The 18,678-nt window shown below is 48.0% G+C and overlaps 2 protein-coding genes across 4 annotated transcripts; one reads left to right on the forward strand and one right to left on the reverse strand.

The window, feature by feature from the left end:
• The first annotated feature begins 389 nt into the window (after positions 1-389).
• Positions 390-12,456, forward strand: ABHD4 (abhydrolase domain containing 4, N-acyl phospholipase B). 3 transcript variants are annotated; one of them, XM_070426286.1, is made up of 7 exons: positions 390-456; positions 3,708-3,796; positions 5,300-5,672; positions 6,061-6,215; positions 7,623-7,734; positions 10,113-10,299; positions 10,982-12,456. In XM_070426286.1, exons 1-7 carry the CDS (start codon positions 434-436, stop codon positions 11,069-11,071), a joined length of 1,029 nt encoding a protein of 342 aa, XP_070282387.1. In that variant the 5' UTR covers positions 390-433; the 3' UTR covers positions 11,072-12,456. The 3 variants fall into 3 exon arrangements, with proteins under 3 accessions (XP_070282387.1, XP_070282390.1, XP_070282381.1); XM_070426289.1 differs by having other exon boundaries at positions 432-567; XM_070426280.1 differs by lacking the exon at positions 390-456 and having other exon boundaries at positions 2,636-3,796.
• Positions 12,457-16,419: 3,963 nt separating this feature from the next.
• On the reverse strand, positions 16,420-17,450 carry OR6J1 (olfactory receptor family 6 subfamily J member 1). Its single transcript, XM_070410882.1, is given in 2 exon segments — positions 16,420-17,258; positions 17,261-17,450. Coding segments are annotated over 2 exon segments (1,029 nt in total).
• Positions 17,451-18,678: the final 1,228 nt, after the last annotated feature.

An 18,678-nucleotide genomic window follows, 5' to 3' on the forward strand; every position in this document is an offset into this window, starting at 1 on the left:
CATCGTAAGCCTCAAATTAGAAAGGACACCAGGGGAGTAATTCCGAGGACAGGGAGCTATATAATAGGGAAGCCCAGACAGTGTGAGCGCCTGCGGGGGTAGTCCTGTCACTTTCTGATCATGAGAGCATGGAGGGCTGGTGAGCTCCCGTGAGGGACTCAGTGGTTTCGGTACTACTCGCCTCCCTCACTGTCTCCCAAATGTGTGCCCAGAATTACGGTCCTATTCTGCGAGACCGGGAGACCACTCCGCCTGCACCTGTGCCGGGTCCCCGCCGAGGTTCAAGGCCAGAGTCCCGGTACCGGGGCCCCGCCTCCCCGCCCCGCGCTGGCCCCGCCCCACTTTGTTATCCGACCCTTTGCTAGGTCAGCTGGTGCTGGCGTCAGGCAGAGGGACGGGCTGGCTCGGCTCGACCCGGCAGGGCTTGTTTACTATGGCTGATGATCTGGAGCAGCAGTGAGTTAACCCCGTCTCTTTCTCTTTCCCTGTCTCTCTCTGGCCCATGATCCTGGGACTGTCTGTGGCTGAGGAACACTTTTAGACATCTTCCTGCCTTTCCTGTCTCAGGTCGGCCTCATGGGAGGGCTGGGGGGTGCCTTTGCTCGCTTTGCTTCTGCCCAGAAGAGACGGCGGCAGAGCCGGGGGAGCGATGGGAAATGAGTTAGCCTGCATGCAGCTCCGAGATTCGAACTTTGCACGTTGGTCTCCGCGATCGCTCCTCGTTCTCCTCTCCCCGCTGTGCTCGGGGATTAGATTCCGTGGGAATGTCTGAGATCCACCGAAGCATGCTGGCGGGATGCGGTTGCGGGGGTGGCAGCCAGGTCCGCCTGCCTGGACTGGCCCTGGTTTGGAAGTCGGGGGCGGAAAGAGCCTCACTTCGCAGGGCACGGAGAGGGCACGGAGAGGGCACCGGAAGAGGAGAAAGGCCGCCGCCGCGCTGGAATTGGTCTGCTTGGAATAATGAATGGGCTTGCAAGCCTTCTTTAGTTCTCACCCGCCGAGACACTTCGCAGCTTGCGACCCTAGTTGATATGTTTTTAATCATTATAACTATCCTTTTTGCTGTGGTCTCAAAATTAGAGCTCTGGGGACTTGTTACCACTGCCTCAAGGGCATCGGGTTTGGGGCGCCACCTGTAGCTGGTGTGGTTAGCCATTTGCAGTCTCTAGGAGCCAGGCAAAGTTGCTTCCAGAAGAATGACTCAGCTCCCAGCCAAGCCTCGGTGTCACTAGCTCGGGTCCTTTTGTGGGTCCCGCGGTCCCCCTTTTCAGACCAGCACAACTGGCAGTTTGCAAAAGGAATTAGCTTTATGACAATAGCAGCTTCCTGTATTTGAATAAGCTGCCCAGGAGAGTTGCTCTCTAAGAGAACTTTTCCAAGAACTGTACAGTAGCTACAGCGACTTAGGGAAACAATATTAGAGCCGGTTGAGATGCAGGTAGTTCAGCTCTTTTTTAAAGAAGTCAGTGCCCATAGAAGTTAGAAGACTTGCCCAAGATCACAGACCCTGCACAGAACCTCTTCTGCCTTACCTCTGTTCAGATAAAAATGCTCTAGTCTAGAGCAGTGGTTCTCAACCTTGGCTGCACATTAGAATCACCTGGGAATCTTTTTAAAATCCTGATTTCTGGGCCTCATCCTCAGGAATTCTGTTTCTTTGTTACCACTGCTCTAGAGGGAAGAGACCATCCTGGCCAGCCCAAGTTCATGGCTAAGTGGCTTCTCTTCTCTATCCCCATCCCTCACCTCCCCAATGTATTAATCAGATTCAGTGTGCCAGACAATATTTCCAGTGCTTTACCTGCAACATTTTTGGTGAAGAAGAGAGGCAAAGTAAAACTCCCCTGAATATCTGCTGAGCAGCCCATAGTGCTGTTCCATGGAACAACATTTCTCCTGAGTGCTGCAGTGTGGGATCCAGATGCTTCAAGCTGACAAGGAATTCCAGTGGAAAATTAAAAGGGTTATGAGTCTCCATAGGATTTAATTGATGAAACTGACAACTCTCATCTGGCTCGGCTGCAACCTCAGTATTTCTTTCAAACCTCAATCATTGAGACTCGCTACTTACAAAACGGCTTATGATTTAGCTGGGGGGAAACTTTTATTGGGAATTTTATCTTGTGCTAGACTTTATTCTATGTATTTTAGGTGCATTAACTCATTTAATCTTTATAACAACCCTGTGAGGTAGGTACTATTATTACCGCCCTTTTAAAGGTGAAAGTTTGACACAGAAAGTGGAAGTCATATTGCTGGTAAGTGGCAGTGCCGGGATTAGAAATCTGGCCTTCTGGCTTTAGATCACACCCCCTTTCAGAAAACAGAGACCAGTGTGAAAATTTTGTCCTATACCGTAAGTATTTGTGTGTGCCCTTGAAACGCCAAGGCTGGAACTTCCAGAGAAGAAGTACAGAGAAACCTGGATTTCAAATCTGGGTTTTCTAGTTCTGCTTCTTTTTCTCACTAGCTGTCTGACCTCTTTGGGCATCGGTTTGGTCATCTATAAAATAAAGAGACTGGGCTAGATGATTTCTAAGGGTCATCCTTATCTAAAGCTCTGTGCTTCAACTGATGTACCAGGATGCCCAGTGTGTGCTAAGGGGGGGGGGGGGGGGGGGGGTGCTGGCAGTGGTTCCTCTCGTTCTCCCACAGAATGCTCTGTGTGACTATACCCATGTTCACAGGCCTTTCCTACAGCTGGTGTGTCCATCCCATAATCCTCTTCACCCAGAAAAGAGAAATGTCATATGCGATGGAAAAGAAATAATAAAAACTCATTCATTGAGCATCTAATTTGTACCAGGCACCTTATAAGTTCCCTTACATATCTAAACGCTCAAAGACAGGCTGTTCATCAGGCCAAAGTCATTCTGCTCGAAAATGATAATACCATGACTCAGATCCAAGGTGTGTTTTTTTCATTCCAAAACTGGTGCTTTCAACTTCTACTCTGCAATGACTTAAAGTCCTGTGGATATGAAGGAGAAGGCAGAATAGCGTATCTTATCTGTTTTATTGCCTGCTGTGGGAGATAAGAACCATGTGAGTTGTTTACTCATTTTATAATCTGGAGAACAAGGCCAGAGGCAACCTGTGTCCAGCCGGTGATTCACCGCAGGACTTGAACCCAGGTCTCCCATCTCTTGCTCCCTGCCTATCCCATCTCGTTGCTTAAAGGTTTCCTGAGAGCCCAGCTGGGCACTGACAGTGCTCTGTACTTCCAGGGGCTTGAAAGAGGGCACACACAAACTGCAGTGCCCTGCCAGGAGGGCAGGTGGCATGGGAACTTGTCCTATTCTAAAGGAACATTCAGCCCTGGGGATAGCAAATGATAACTGAAAGCATTAGTTAAAAGTGGGTTTGTCCCCCTTATAATCTCTTGAAACATGAAAACCAGCGGCAAAAGGGTTTGTAAAGCTCAAATGAGATAAATGTGAAAGTGCTTTGTAAACTGTAAAGTGCTGTGCACATGATATTCTGAGCATCTTTGAAACAAAGAGCATGTTGTTAATAGCCATTTACCAGAGAAGAGTAACAGTCTATCAGGCCGTGAGGGAATTGCTGACTGCCATAGTGGGAGGGCTCCTGAGCCTGGAAAACACCCTGTACCCTGATAACTCTTTTGTATCTGTCAGCAAGGCTCAGGGCATCAATGTTTCCTTTCCAATGTTGCCAATGAGCATCTCTGTGTCTCTTTGTCCCAGGCCTCAAGGCTGGCTGAGTAGCTGGCTGCCCGCTTGGCGCCCCACTTCGATGTCTCAATTGAAGAATGTGGAAGCCAAGATCCTCCAGTGTAAGTAGAGGGGACAGCTTGTGCCACCTCCCTCAGGAGGCCTAAGGAGGATACGGGATCTTCCCAGAGCCTGGTACACTGAGCCCACTGACTCCTGATAAAAAATGTTTGAGGTTGGGAGGAAAGGTTGTCAGTGATCTAAGGGAAGAGATTTAGACAGAGGACACTGAATTCTAGGATAATGGTTCCTCAGTGTCGCCCTCCCTGTCCATCATGTAGTTCTGCCCCATCCCACAACTTCACCTCCAACCCTGTACCAACTATTAGCACACAACACACACACAAATACACATATTCTCTCCTTTTCTTCCTTCTCCTACTCCTCTCTTCTTTCTTTCTCCCTGTCTGTTCTTCCAAACACACAAGCACTTCTTAGATTTACCACCTTGCTACCCAAGGACCAGTAAAGAAGTCCTATATTCTCTAATATTACTACGGTGGGGCCTTGACTTACGAGTTTAATTCGTTCCGTGACAGAGCTTGTAACTCAAATTACTCGTATGTCAAATCAATTTTCACCATTACAATGACACGTGATGCTGGGCTGATGTTGTGGCGTTCACTGTGACGTTCGCTGCGCCAACTAGCGGTGGGGTATCTGAAGCTGGCTCGTAACCTGAATTTTAGCTCGCAACTCAAAGCAAAAAATTGGCCAAGAGACAGCTCGTATCTGGAAAAACTCGTTAGTCGGGACACTCGTAAGTCAAGGCCCCACTGTATTTTCCCACCACTTCTCTGGTTTGAGACAGGAGTTAGAGATTCCCAGAGACCAGCTCCTGGGCAGTGTTATATTGGGGCAGGGCATCCCATGAGCAACAGCAGCCACTGGCTCAAACAAGGCCCTTGGGCCACATCTCCCTGTTTTCCTCTTATCTTACCTGCCCTGTTCTACTTCCCCAGCCAGTGCTCGCCTCTTAGGAGCCTGAGTAAGTACAACTGGAGAATAGCCACAGCTTTCAGGCTTTGGTCCAGGATCCAAGTCACTTTCCCTGGGCAGCTCTGTCATGTAATTGCCTTCACACCAGCAGAGCAAGCACTGCCCACCTGGGTCTGTCTCTAAGAGGAATAAGCCGGTGGCTCAGTTCACACCTGTCACACCCTCCGCCTGTCTCAACTCCAGTTAAAAGCCCTCCTCCCAGATACCCTCAGTGAGGACACTTCTGTCCATCTGTCAAGCCCCAAGCACACAGGTACGAGAGCAATGGGTGCAGGAGCTCTGTAGGTTGGTGGAGTCACTGCCACCCTGTGCCCAAAGGGAGCCAGGCAAACAGCCTCAAGGAATAAGATGGCCACTCTTATTACCTATAGAGTAGATGGTCTACAAATTGTACTCAGAGTTTAACTCTTGGGGTGGATGGTGAGAGGGATATAAAAAGGAAAGAGGTGAGGGAGGTCAGGGCGGTTTGGGAACGGAGGGACAGAGCTGAAGACTGATCATCCAGGCACCATGATGATGCTGTCAGAAAGCAGACGTATTGCTCGCTCTGAATCTCCTCTCCCCAGGTCTCCAGAACAAGTTCCTGGCCCGGTATGTGTCTCTCCCAAACCAGAACAAGATCTGGACGGTGACCGTGAGCCCCGAGCTCAGGGACCGCACCCCTTTGGTGATGGTGCATGGCTTTGGGGGTGGCGTGGGCCTCTGGATCCTCAACATGGATTCACTGAGTGCCCGCCGCACACTGCACACGTTTGATCTGCTTGGCTTCGGGAGAAGCTCCAGGCCAACATTCCCGAGGGACCCAGAAGGGGCCGAGAATGAGTTTGTGATGTCAATAGAGACGTGGCGGGAGACCATGGGGATCCCCAGCATGATCCTCCTAGGGCACAGTTTGGGAGGATTCCTGGCCACTTCTTACTCTATCAAGTACCCTGAAAGGTAAGAAGGACCCACCCTCTGGGTCATTATCCAACTCCTTGCCTCACTGGGAAGCTTCCGGTATTAGTTTCCAATACAGTGGGGCCTTGACTTACGAGTGTCCCGACTAACGAGTTTTTTTGAGATATGAGCCATCTCTCGGCCGATTTTTTGCTTTGAGTTGCAAGCTCAAAAAATTTGGGTTACGAGCCAGCTTCAGATACCCCACCGCTAGTTGGCACAGCGAACGTCACAGTGATTTGACATATGAGTAATTTGAGTTATGAGCTCCGTCACGGAACGAATTAAACTCGTAAGTCAAGGCCCCACTGTGGTTCTCTTTTTCCTGGGTGATTTAAGGGCTATGGTATCTCCAAGCAAATACAGCTTTTCCTTTGTCCTCCTGTAGAGTTAAACACCTCATCCTGGTGGACCCATGGGGCTTTCCCCTCCGACCGACTGACCCCAGTGAGATCCGTGCACCCCCAACCTGGGTCAAGGCTGTGGCCTCTGTCCTAGGGCGTTCCAACCCACTGGCTGTTCTTCGAATAGCTGGGCCCTGGGGTGAGTAGCCTACAGATACAGAAACTATCTCCTCAAACCAAGGCTATCCCGTGCTAGAAGCCCCACTGCTTCTGGACTCCCGTCATCCTCGCTTGTTCTAGAAAAGTCGGAATGGACCTAGCATTGTTATTTTAAGCTATTAATCTGGACCAGGTTTCTTTGTCTGTAGTTTCAGAAGGTTCTTTTTTTTCTTTCATTTGCATGGAAAAAGTTTTCCTATGCAAGGGACAGATGGAGCAGAACTACTACTCTGTGCCTTGGTTAGACCCCCAGAGAGAGAGAGAGAAAGAAAGGGACCATGAGGTGACTCTTCCTCTGCTGAATTGTTATGCTACATGTGTGAGTTTATGGCAACCTGTGGCGATTCAGCGTGGTAACCACCACTGGCTCCCACCTCTGCAGCTCACCCAGCACCTGCAGCAGGGAGATGTCAGAACCAGAGCCTCCAACACAACCCACAGTGTCAGGCAAGCCCCTCGAAACCATGCCCTGCTCCAGTCAGACACCACATCTTCAGCATTTAGTAGCTGTCAGCAAATTCTGTGGCTGAAGGGAGGGAAGGCGTTCCGAGGAAGCCGGCCAGAGGAAGTGAAATCAATAGGCCCCAGGCTTCTGACCCTCACACTGCCAGCACCCTAACTTTCTGGGGAGCTTTTTACTCTGATGGAGTGAACAGCACATGCCCTTTATGGGAAGGGTTGGTGACCCTCTGTCTTACACTAATGGCTGATGTATACATGGTAACGTTCAATAGCCAATTATTGTGAGTTCATTGCAAATGGCTAAATAAGTTATCTCTCTAGGCCCTTCATGAGAAACAGAATGGCTCTGGGTAAAAGGGAAATATGAGCATTTGAGGAGAAGGTAGGAGTTTAGGAGAAGCTCAGCTCTTACCATGCCCCCCGTTTTTGGACCTGCATCTGGCTGGGTTCGTGCATGGGCATCAGAGCTAGTGTGGTTGTGGCAGTTGGCTGACAGCCACGGAGGAGGCCAGGGCCCAGGGGATCCTGGCTGTGCCGCCCTCTGACCCCTTGCTTCTTACATGCAGAGAGAAGACCAGAAGGGAAAGGCCCGGTGTTGACCAGTAGGCCCCAATTTTGACAGTCTGTTTTGGGTGCCCTACTGCTTGTTTATGAACTATATAAAGAAGGTGGAGAGAACAGATTGCTCTAAAACTGCCCCGAGTCTGAGATGCCAGGGTTAAGTTTGCCTCTCCACTCATATTATGTTACAGGCCTGAATATGACCGGCCTCTTGGGAGATGGTCTCATTTCACTCACTACCTTAAGATTAAAAGGCTGTAAGGGTCCCAGGAATAGGAGAAATAATGTTGTTCAAGCATGCACAGGCAGAAGTCTTTCCCCACCACCCAAACTGGCCCCTGCATGCTCTCCTGTCCCCTCCCAGGGCCTGGCTTGGTGCAGCGATTCCGACCAGACTTCAAGCGCAAGTTTGCAGACTTCTTTGAAGATGATACTATATCAGAGTATATCTACCACTGCAACGCACAAAACCCCAGGTGAGAGCAGCGCCCAGAGCCGCGCCAGGTGGACAAGATAGCACGAAAACTGCAGAACTGTATGTAACAGGATCGTTCTATGCTGTGTTTCTTCTTCCACAAAGTTTTCATTCAGTTTGGGCAGCGATTTTTCAACCTCCATCTCATGGCACACAAACTAATTACTAAAATTTTGCGGCACACCAAAAAGTATATTTTTTGCCGATCTGACAAAAAATATAGGTATAATTTTGATTCATGCATACTAGGTGACTACTGTTGTGTTGGCTGTTGTCATTTTTTTTTAATTTGACAATCTAAGGGAAAAGAGGTCAGTGTCCCTGACTAAATAGTCAGGTATTGCATGTTTTAAAAATTCTTGCAGCACATCGGTTGAGTCGCTGAGTTAGGAGAACAGAAGCGTTAGCAGGCTTGATCGTTTCCAGAGACTTCCTCAGGGGTAGGCACAAAGAGATGGAGAAGATAACATTAATTAAAATTGCCACTGTCTCTACAGGTGACCCTTACTCTTCTGTAGAGATAGGCGGTTATCCTGACAGGCAAGAGTCTGGAAAACATTTGAAAAGACTGGTGGTTTTTTTTTACTAATGAATACGGTATTTTTATAAAAGCAAAAAGAAAGAAAGAAGTCTTTGCCTGTCCCAGACTTGTAATTTCCAACTTTCCTTGTTACTGCCAGTCTGACATATCACGTGACAACTTCAGAGAACCTCCTTGCATGTCTCCCTCTGCACACACGACTGTCAATAGCAGTGGTTCTCAACCTGTGGGTCGCGACCCCTTCGGGGTCGAACAACCCTTTCACAGGGGTCGCCTAAGACCATCGGAAAACACATATATAATTACATATTGTTTTTGTGATTAATCACTATACTTTAATTATGTTCAATTTGTAACAATGAAATTGGGGGTCACCACAGCATGAGGAACTGTATTAAAGGGTCGCGGCATTAGGAAGGTTGAGAACCACTGGTCTATAGAGTACGTTCCTACAAATAGAATCACTGATTGAGAAAGTACCTATTTTAAAATTTAATCATGTGCGCCTTGAAGTATTGTTGGGACAGGAATTCTTTCCAAATCTTTTGGAGATTTCCTGGTGTCCCCAGAATCTTGAGAGGCTCAGGTCTGTGACTGCTCACACAGCAGCCCCCATAGGCTTGTAGCTGACAGCCAGGGCAGAGTCCCGGAGGTAATCTTCCCCTCAGTCCGTGCTGTGTGAGTGGCTGATACCAGGAGGCACCGCCTCTGTGGTGGCCTCACCCTGAGCTGCTGGAAGGCATCTCAGAGGAGCCAAGTTCACTGGGAGCCGCAGCACTGCCCCGCCTCATTCCAGGCCTGTCCAGGTCACTGTTGTGAGCCAAAGCTGTGAAGAAGGAGGGGATTTGCATTCCATCAGTACTGTCTGAGCATTAGCCTCAAACCCAGACAGCTTTCAGGCAGCGTGGGAACTGTCCATTCAACATTCCTCATGAGCACCGCTAATTGAAGGGCGCTGCTTAGGCAGCAGTATAGAAACTCAGCTCAACAGTCAAGTCAGGTAGCCCCTGCTTTCTGCTCTCTACCCGTCTTTCAGCCCCCCCTGGGCTCAGCGCCAGTCTCATACCCACTTGAGGCCCCTCACGCACAGTCCTAGCCCTTTCCTCAGAATGTTCCCCAGCCTCAGAACTAGTTCTGCATAATGCATGCAGACCCCTTGCAGACCATGATACGGCCTCAATTAGCTCTACCTAAGGAAATGACCAGGAAAAAGCAAAGTAGATCTGATTGGCAGTCCTCGCTTCTCGCACAACACAAACTGCTGCTCCCCCAGGTCTTCACATGACTGCTTTATTCACAGTCTCCTCAGGAAACCCTTTGTGCTACCATAGTACTCGCTCTTGAGACTCCACCCCCAATGAACTCCTGACCTCCTCCCTCCACCCCCAGCCAGCTAAGTCCTTAGTCTGTGTTCTCATAGCACTCCACTACCCTTTCATAATTCTTGGGAAGTGTGTAGTTAATGAATCATATAATTCATTACTTAATGCCTGAAGTGTGAGCTGAAATGTGTCTTGTTCATATGTCCCCCCACTCAGATTAGGGCATGACACATGAATATTTTTTGAATAAATATTAACCCATTGCATTCTTGGACAATATTCAGTGTCCTAGGGGTTTTCACAAGTGTATCCCTCTAACTCTGTTTTGTGTTAAGAGGCCTCTAGAGATTCAGTCCTTTCTCCTAATCTTACCAATATTTAGTGAGGCTCAAACCCAGGGTTTGAGAGGAATACCAAGATGATGAAGATACTGCCCCAGCCTCTGAAGAGACCAACAGTTTGACATTTTATGCTGCGGGGTTTATTCTAATTGCCTCACCCTGTTTTGCTTCTTAGTGGTGAGACGGCCTTCAAAGCCATGATGGAGTCCTTCGGCTGGGCCCGGCGCCCCATGATAGAACGAATTCACTTGATTCGAAAAGATGTGCCCATCACCATGATCTATGGATCCAACACCTGGATAGACACCAGCACAGGGAAAAAGGTGAAGCTGCAGCGGCCGGATTCCTACGTCCGAGACATGGTACGTTGGCCACCAAGGAGCAGAATTGGGGTGGAAAAGCTGTGCATTGAATGCCAGCACGTGTTGGTTGGCTCTCAGCAAAGATGAGCAACTCGGGGTAGAGAGGGTGATGGAAGAGTCAGCAGGGAAAAGAGGGATGAACCGATTGAGATGAGACAGTGGACTTGAAAGGTTTGGCTTTTTGTCATTTCATAATTAGGAGGCCTCTCACTTCTGTTCTTGTCCAGTAGCCAGGCACAGACATCATGCTATCCCTCCTGTAATTCCCACTCAAAACCAGAGCTGTGTATAGTAGAGGCTGACATGAAGCCTTCCTACCACACTCCTGCCTTCTCTTTTTCTTCCCCCCTCAACCCTCATTTGCTAATGAGTGTGCTTAATCAGGCTGGCTGCCTATTGGGCCCTGGTTTACTGGGCCTGTGGGTCAAATGAGCAGATCGGTGGTGGGGCTAGCATGGAAGGCAAGATACAGTGCATGGTCATGGGAGGAGGAAAATGGGATATTGAGAGTCGTTGGCTCCTACAGGAAAGTGCCAGGATCCAGGGAGAAAAGTGGACCACGGTTTCTGACAAGTGCTCATGGGTGATAGGCAAGGAGGTCTAAAGGAAAAGAAATGGTTTGACAGCTTTCCAGTGCCTGGAATAAAGGGCTGTCCCACCCTGGCGGTTCCTTTCTTCACAGGAAATCGAGGGTGCTTCGCACCACGTCTATGCAGACCAGCCACACATCTTCAATGCGGTGGTGGAAGAAATCTGTGACTCGGTTGATTGAGCTGCTCTCACTAGAGGAAGCGGAGAAAGCCAGAGAGTCGCTCTCACCTCCCTGGCTGCTTACTCACCCTCTGTCCTTTCCTCACCAACTAACATGTGCCAGCCAGTCAGAGTCTTGGGCTGTTCCCAAGGCAAGAACACAGTGAAAAGTACTCCTGACCCCAGGCTGAGGGCTGGAGGCAGAAGCTACAACAAGGCCTGGAGCCTCCCACCCCCGGGGAAGAACATAAAGGGTCACTTAGTGCCAAGAGTTACCCAGATAGTGGTTGTGAAGGGTCTGTACTGAACCACGTCCCCTCCCTGCCAAAGGGAGGGCCGCCTCTCTACCCTTGGACAAAACAGAGGCCCCCACAGTCTTTCCTAGCTCTGGAACGTTCCTGGGGGTAGGTTCCACGAAAGAACACCCTCCTCCTCCACCTCCTTGCCCCTCCCATGCCAGTGTCCAAGGTGTGGTTGGGACCAGTTCCCACTTAGCTACCAAGAGCAGGTTCTGGAGAGTCCCTTGTTCTTCAGAGTCTCTCCCATGACCTGAGAGGTCATAGCCAAAGCCCTCATTAGCAGATGAGGAGCAGGCCAGGGCGGGACATGGCTGGCCCATGGTGACATAGCTCTGTTCCAGAAAAGCTCAGGCTAGAACCCGGGTCTGCTGACACCCGGTGATGGTGCAGACTCCATTTGCAAAGGTTCGAGGCAGGCACCATTGCCATGGGGTAACTGGCCAAGGGTAAGCCCATCCCTGCCCACATTCCAGCCCCATTGCACAGGGGTGCTGTTGTCCCGCCCTGTGTCTCAGCCCTGGCTGCCTAAGCCAGGAACACTCAAGTGCTTCCTTCCCTGCCCACTCTTCCTCCCAACAGGGAGGCCTCTGGGCCTCCCTCTGTGCCTTGGGCCCTGAAGCCCCAACTGTAGTACAGAGCAAAGGTGGCCCCTGGTGGAGAGAGGAGGGAAAGGCTCTTCAACCCAGGGCCAGCTCTGGATTCCCTTGCCCCCGGCAAGATCTTTCTTCCTATTCCCAGAGCTGAGGCCACCTGGAGCCCCTACCCATGGTCCAGTGGGGAGTCTCATGCCAGCAGTTTCCTGTCCTCATCAGCCACAGGATGGTTCTCACTGCCTGGCCCTCTACCCCTGCCATCTGTCCTCCATGGTCTCCAGTTCATCCCGCTCAACCCACCTGTCATCCTCTCCAAGGGACTGGTTCCAGGTGCTCCTGTGAGGTTCCGGGCAGCAGGCTGGGCCTGGCCCCAGAACCAGGACAGCTCCTGCTTGCTCCTTCTCTTTTGTAAAGCCAACCCTTTCACCAAAATAGTATTAACTCATCGTGCTTTGTACTACTGGTCCAGCTGCCTTGGGCTCTTTTTCTACATTAATAAAGAAATGAGTAAAAACTGCTGGCGGTGATGATGTTTAGTATTGGTCGACAGGAGTGCTGGGAGTGGTGCTGAATTCACAGCAGCCCATGTGATGCCTGAGTCAGAGAAGGGGCCCTGAGGGCTTCCCACTTACACACCTTTCCCTCTCCATTTAGCCCAGCATTTGCCCTCTAGACACAGATTGGCAGGGGCCATCTCAGCCAACCCCTTCAGAGGATGTTTGGGGAGTGTGGAGGGGCCAAACCCCAACTCAGGAGGAGAATTGGGCAGAACTGGGTACTCCCTGCTGCTCAGTAAATAGCCATCTTCTGAAGTTCATTCCACATTGACCTACACCTGGACTGCCCTATAGCCTGTTTTCCTAACTCTTAGTCATCCCCTCAAATAGTCCTTACGCAGGGAAGCCTGTCTCTGACCCCCCAGGCTGGACTTGGACCCTCTCTTCTGTGTCTCCATGGCACACACTACAGCCCCTTTTGTAAAACTTGTAAATGTGTAGCCACTTATTTCATGTACTAGTAAGTCTTTCCTCCATAGATCATAAGCTACTTAAGAACAAGGGCACATCTGGCACCTAGTTTGTGTTTAATAAATGTTTGTTTTCACTGAGCCAAGATAAGTGAGATATGCCAGGTATTCAAACTGTTACCAACAGTTCCTGCTGTGTGCTGGCTGACTCCAGCTAGACCCAGAAATCCACAGCTCCCAGTGGCACATAATGCCACATATATCGTGATGAATGAACAAATGTGTGAATGGAATTCTGGATATAATTATAAAGCTCTGATCCATCCCAACACCCTGTGTCTTCTCAGTGACTAAAAATTGCTGATTGCCAACGCAGCCATATGAAGAAGAGGGCAGATACAGGGTGGGGCAAAAGTAGGTTTACAGTTGTGAGTGCACAAAACAGTTTATTCTTTTTTTTTTTTTTAATATATTCTATTGATTTTTTACAGAGAGGAAGGGAGAGAGATAGAGAGTTAGAAACATCGATGAGAGAGAAACATCGATCAGCTGCCTCCTGCACATCTCCCACTGGGGATGTGCCCGAAACCCAGGTATATGCCCTTGACCGGAATCGAACCTGGGACCCTTCAGTCCGCAGGCCGACGCTCTATCCACTGAGCCAAACCGGTTTCGGCAAAAAACAGTTTATTCTTATTAATTATTTTTCATTTATTATATTTTTAAAGTTCTCACTCTAGAATATGCTTAGAGAGAGGAAAGGGGGGAGGGAGAGACAGTGATTAGTTGCCTTTCATATTTGCCCCAACCCCAACAGGGATCCAACCCAAAACCCAGGCATGTACCCTTACCAGATTAGAACCAGAAACCTTTCAGTGTCTGGGAGGACACTCCAACCAACTAAGCCACTCTGGCCAGGCTGTATTATTTTCCATACAAACAACTTTAAATTACTTTTGCCTGGCCCTGTATTTCCTTATTTATTTTAATATGTTTTTATTGGTTTTTGAGAGAGAGAGGAAAGGAGAGGGAGGGAGAGAGAGAAACATCAATTGGAGAAAAACATTGATCAGTTGCCTCCCACACACCCTGACCAGGGACTGAACCAAAACCTGGGCATGTGCCCTGACTGGGAATCCAACTGGCAACCTTTTGGTGCACAGGAGGATGCTCAACAAACTGAGCCACACTGGCCAGGGTGCAACCCTGTATTTAGAGCTTACTGCATACTAACCACTAAGGCTACAATAGTGAAGAAAAGGGGTCCCTGCCTTCCTGGCAAATTACAATCTACATGAAGATGCACACTTAATCAAATTACTATGTAAATCAAAACAAAATTGCAACTGAAAAGGGCTGTCCCTGAAAGGTGGGAAGATCTCCCTCAAAAATAGTAACAGCGGAGCCTGAAGTGCAAAGGGAAGGGAAGGGGTATCTGGAGAGAACTTTGAGTGCAAGTCTATTAGCAGGGATGATGGCCGTGAGATGAAGCTGGGGAGGTGGGTGGGAACCTACTCATGCAGGCCCTCTGGCCATGAAAAGAATGTTGTGTTCATTCTGAAAGCAATGGGGAAAAAATAACTGGACTGCGTGTCAGGGTGGGGTGGGGTGTGTGACAATCCAATCTGAAACTTGACATGACCACTCTGGCTGCTTTGTGGAGTACAGATTGGGAACTTTGAGGCTACTGCAGTGGTCCAGGCCAGAGATTCTGGTAGCTTGGACTTGACCAGTGGGCAGTGGACATACAGAGGAGAAAGACACAAGAAATCTTTAGGAGGTAAAGTCAAAAGAACTTGTGAATACTAAGTGATGTTACCACCCCTTTGGAGACCAGGCCAAGCGAGGCAGCAGTCACCAAACTAAACCTGCTCACAAAACAACTGGGTATTTTTTAAAATACTAGAGGCCCAGTGCATGAATTCATGCACAGGTGGGGTGGGGCCAGGCCAGCAGGGGAGAGGGGCCTCGGGCAGTTGGCTGGCTGGCCCTGCCCCCAATCGGGGTTGGGGGAGCCAATCGGGGGTTGGGCAGGCCGGGGGGAGGGGCCTCAGGAGGTTGGGGGGAGGGGGGCAATCAGGGCCCTAATCCGCAGTGCACATCATAGCAACCAATCATTCCAGTCATTCCAGTAGTTCCATTGTTCTGGTTGCTTGTCTTTTAGATATATATAGATAGATTGCTGGACTGTATTCCTGAGTTTATTCGGTAAATCTGGATGGAGTCTGACCATGACATCTACATTTAAAAACATTCCCTAAGATCTAGCTGGTTTGGCTCAGTGTATAGAATGTCGGCCTGTGGACTGAAAGGTCCGGGTTCAATTCCGGTCAAGGGCACATACCTGGGTTGCAGGCTCGATCCCCAGTAGGGGGCATGCAGGAGGCAGCCAATCAGTGATTCTCTCTCATCATTGATGTTTCTATCTCTCCCTCTCCCATCCTCTCTGAAATCAATAAAAATATATATATTTTTAAAATTCCCTAAGAGATTCTTCTGCCCCCGTCTACAAGCACTGGTCTAAGGGACCCTGTCTCTGACACCTGACCCAGAAGGCCCTGATGTGGAGAAGTAGGGCCTATGACTCTGAAAGTTCATCTCCTTACTCCAGTACCACTTTGGGAGGCTGCACAACATGCTGATCTGATTTTCCCAACACCATGCCAACACATTCCTCAGGAACAGGTGCAAGAAAGGCCTGAAGAAGGTCAACCAGAGTGCCCTGTTTACACTACCAGGCCTACACACATGGGTGCATGCTGAGATGTGCGAGCGCGCGCACGCGCGCACACACACACACACTCCATCTGAATGGGCCATTCCTAACATTCCTAGGACTAAGAAATCACTATGAACATGCCACTCAATCAGTACCTTTCTTCATATATTCTAAGGATTTATGGTTACAGTTCATGCTATAAACTTGGGTTTCTCTCACATCAATGTTTCTCTCTCCTTCTCTCTAAAATTAATAAAAACATATTTAATTTAAAAATAAAAATAAATAAATAACAGACTACATATATCCACCACAATCATTACAAATGTCCACTGAGGATATGACAGTGGACTAGAGAATAATAAAGGTTATTCTTAGAAAGATTCCTAGAGAAGATAGAAGGACAGAGGATCCATGAGGAGGGGACCAGGAAGGACTTCGTGTCAGCTGGTAGAAGAGTTGTGGTCAGGGTCCATGAGGAGATGAAGCCAAACATGTTGGGACTTTGAATAGGACACAGGTTGCAAGGCTCTGTAATTCTTAGAATATTCATTGTGGATGGGGCTTGGAGATCATCAAGTCCAGCCCTGACACACTTCCAATGAGAGCGCTAGAGGTCAGTGGCTGGTGACACAGCTGTGGCCACAGAATTCAAGTTAGAACCAAGGCTAGAGTTCAAGTCCCTGTCTCCAAGCTAAGTCTTCTTTCCGCTAGAAACCATTCAGGATCCCTTAGCTAGCTCATCCCTTTGGTAAAGCAAGTCCTATCTTTCTACGGCAGGAAATTGATACACTACATACTTGGTGGTGAAGAGGAAGAGAGACTAGCCCTTCCTTATTGGTCTTTGTAAGAGGACAATTTGCTCCTCAGCATTGTCATCATCCTCTTTTCTAAAACTGCTTGCACTCTGACCCACACGTCCTTTAGGACCCCCAACACCGTGTCATTCCTCAGAGTATATACAAAGGGGTTGAGGAATGGGGTCACAACACTGCTCAGTACTGAAGGGACCTTGTTGACCTCCATATATTCTTTCTGGGAGGGTGTCACGTAGATAAACACTGTGATGCCACTAGAAATCATGACTATTGTCAGGTGGGAAGCACAGGTGTTAAAGGCCTTCTTCCTTCCACTTGAGGAAGGAATGCGCACTATCGTCAAGATGATGTACGTATAGGAATAGGCCACAAGGACTATGCAACAGAGGATGACGGTGGACGAAAGCATGAAATCCATCAGCTCAATGGCAGTAGTTTCTGCACAGGCCAAGGCCAGCAAAGGCCCACTGTCACAGAAGAAGTGGTTAATAATGTTGGAGCCACAGAAGGGCAGCTGAGAGATGAAGATGATTGGGAAGAGCACAGATAGGAAGCCTCCTACCCAAGAAAACACAACAGTCCCAATGCAGACAGAAGGTCTCATGATGGTGCTGCACTGCAGCGGGTAACAGACAGCAGCATAGCGATCGTAGGACGTGACTGTCAACAGAAGAAACTCTACCGTGCCCAGGAAGAAGTAGAAATAGCACTGGGTGATACACCCAGCAAAGGAAATGGTTTTATCCCCAGATGCTAAGTTGACCAACACTTTTGGAGAAATGACTGAGGTGAAGAGGATGTCCAGGATAGAGGGGTGCACAGGAAGAAGTACATGGGGGTGTGGAGACAGGAGTAGGACAGCACAATGGAAATGATGAGCAGGTTCCCCAGGAGGGTCAGCAGGAATGTGGACAGCAGCAGCATCAGGAACAGCAGCTCCACCTGCCTGCTGAGGGCAAGTCCCAGCAAAATAAACTCCCTCGCGGTGACAGTCTGATTGGCCATGGGCCTGGGGGGCAGGGCTCAATTCCTCTGATGGAACAAAAGGAGAAGGTGCTTAGGAGAGTGTTCAGTGTACAAAACCCATGGCTGTTCACTAGAAAAATATGAACATAAAATGTGTTAATCCAATCTAAATTTAGATATGTAATCTAAATTTAACTTGTTTCAAATTATTTGCCTATCAAAGTAAAACTTATTAAAATGATCATTTTGTTAACAAGGTGTCTGCCTTAAGTCCTACCCTGTTACATGGTTTATATGAACTTTCTAAAAATAATATAGCAATTTATATCAAAATTCTTAAAATTGAGCAAATTCTTAGACTCAGAAATCCACCCAAAATAAAATTATAGAAGTTTTCAAAGATTTTGCTGCAACAGCATTCATCACGGAATTGCTTATAATAATGAAAATTTAGCAACAGCTTTAATATCCAAAAATGGGAGATGGAATAAATAAATTATGACACATATAAATAATAACATTATGCAGCCATTAAAAATTATATTTTACCATAATATGTCAATGGCAACTTTTATGTAATAACAAAAAAGCCACAATGTATTATTAAGTTTTTTAAAGCAAGGTGTAAACTAATAGTAACATTATGATCTCACTTTGGGGGTTAAATGTAAATCAGCAAAAGTCCTACAATAATCAAGACATTGCTGAAGAAGAAGAGACTGGGGGGGGGGGCGGGGGGAGGGGTGGCTTGCCTAGTACATACAAGGCATAAAAATAGCTAATTAAATCAAGATGGTATTGACACAAATACACACAAACTGACCGGCAGGACAAAATAGAGAGCCAAGAAAGAGACCCACACAAATATGAAACAGAGTTGAAAGGAAGCTGGTATTGCTGATTGTCTGTATGGGAAAACATAACATTGGATTCCCCGCCTCATATCAGACACTGACATCCATTCTAGATGGACAAAAATATTAAACGAAAACTTTCAGGAGAAAAGATAAGAGAATATTATTTGGGCCTTATGGTAGAAAAATACTGATTAAAGATCTGAGAAATGATAAACAAAAAAAGAAAATATTGACAAATTAAACTACATTGAAACTAAGAATTATTGTTTATTAAAAGACCCCCAAAATAAAGGCAAATTACAAATGTGACATAGATAATGGACAAACGTTTATTATCTGTAATATATAATCAATATATTGATTCTTTCAAAGCCATAATAGAAAAGCAACCCAATAAAAAAATGGGCTAA

Source organism: Myotis yumanensis, unplaced genomic scaffold (assembly GCF_028538775.1).
Source record: "Myotis yumanensis isolate MYYU_CA2020_CCGP unplaced genomic scaffold, mMyoYum1.0.hap1 SCAF_1, whole genome shotgun sequence".
NCBI classification, from domain to species: Eukaryota; Metazoa; Chordata; class Mammalia; order Chiroptera; family Vespertilionidae; genus Myotis; species Myotis yumanensis.

Bases quoted from the DNA above. Each gene is read 5' to 3' on its own strand.
- ABHD4 (XM_070426280.1), top strand. From the start codon at position 3,505: ATGTTGTTAATAGCCATTTACCAGAGAAGAGTAACAGTCTATCAGGCC. The intron at 3,797-5,299 runs GTAAGTAGAGGG...TCCTCTCCCCAG, and splicing joins GGAAGCCAAGATCCTCCAGT to GTCTCCAGAACAAGTTCCTG. The intron at 5,673-6,060 runs GTAAGAAGGACC...GTCCTCCTGTAG, and splicing joins TCTATCAAGTACCCTGAAAG to AGTTAAACACCTCATCCTGG.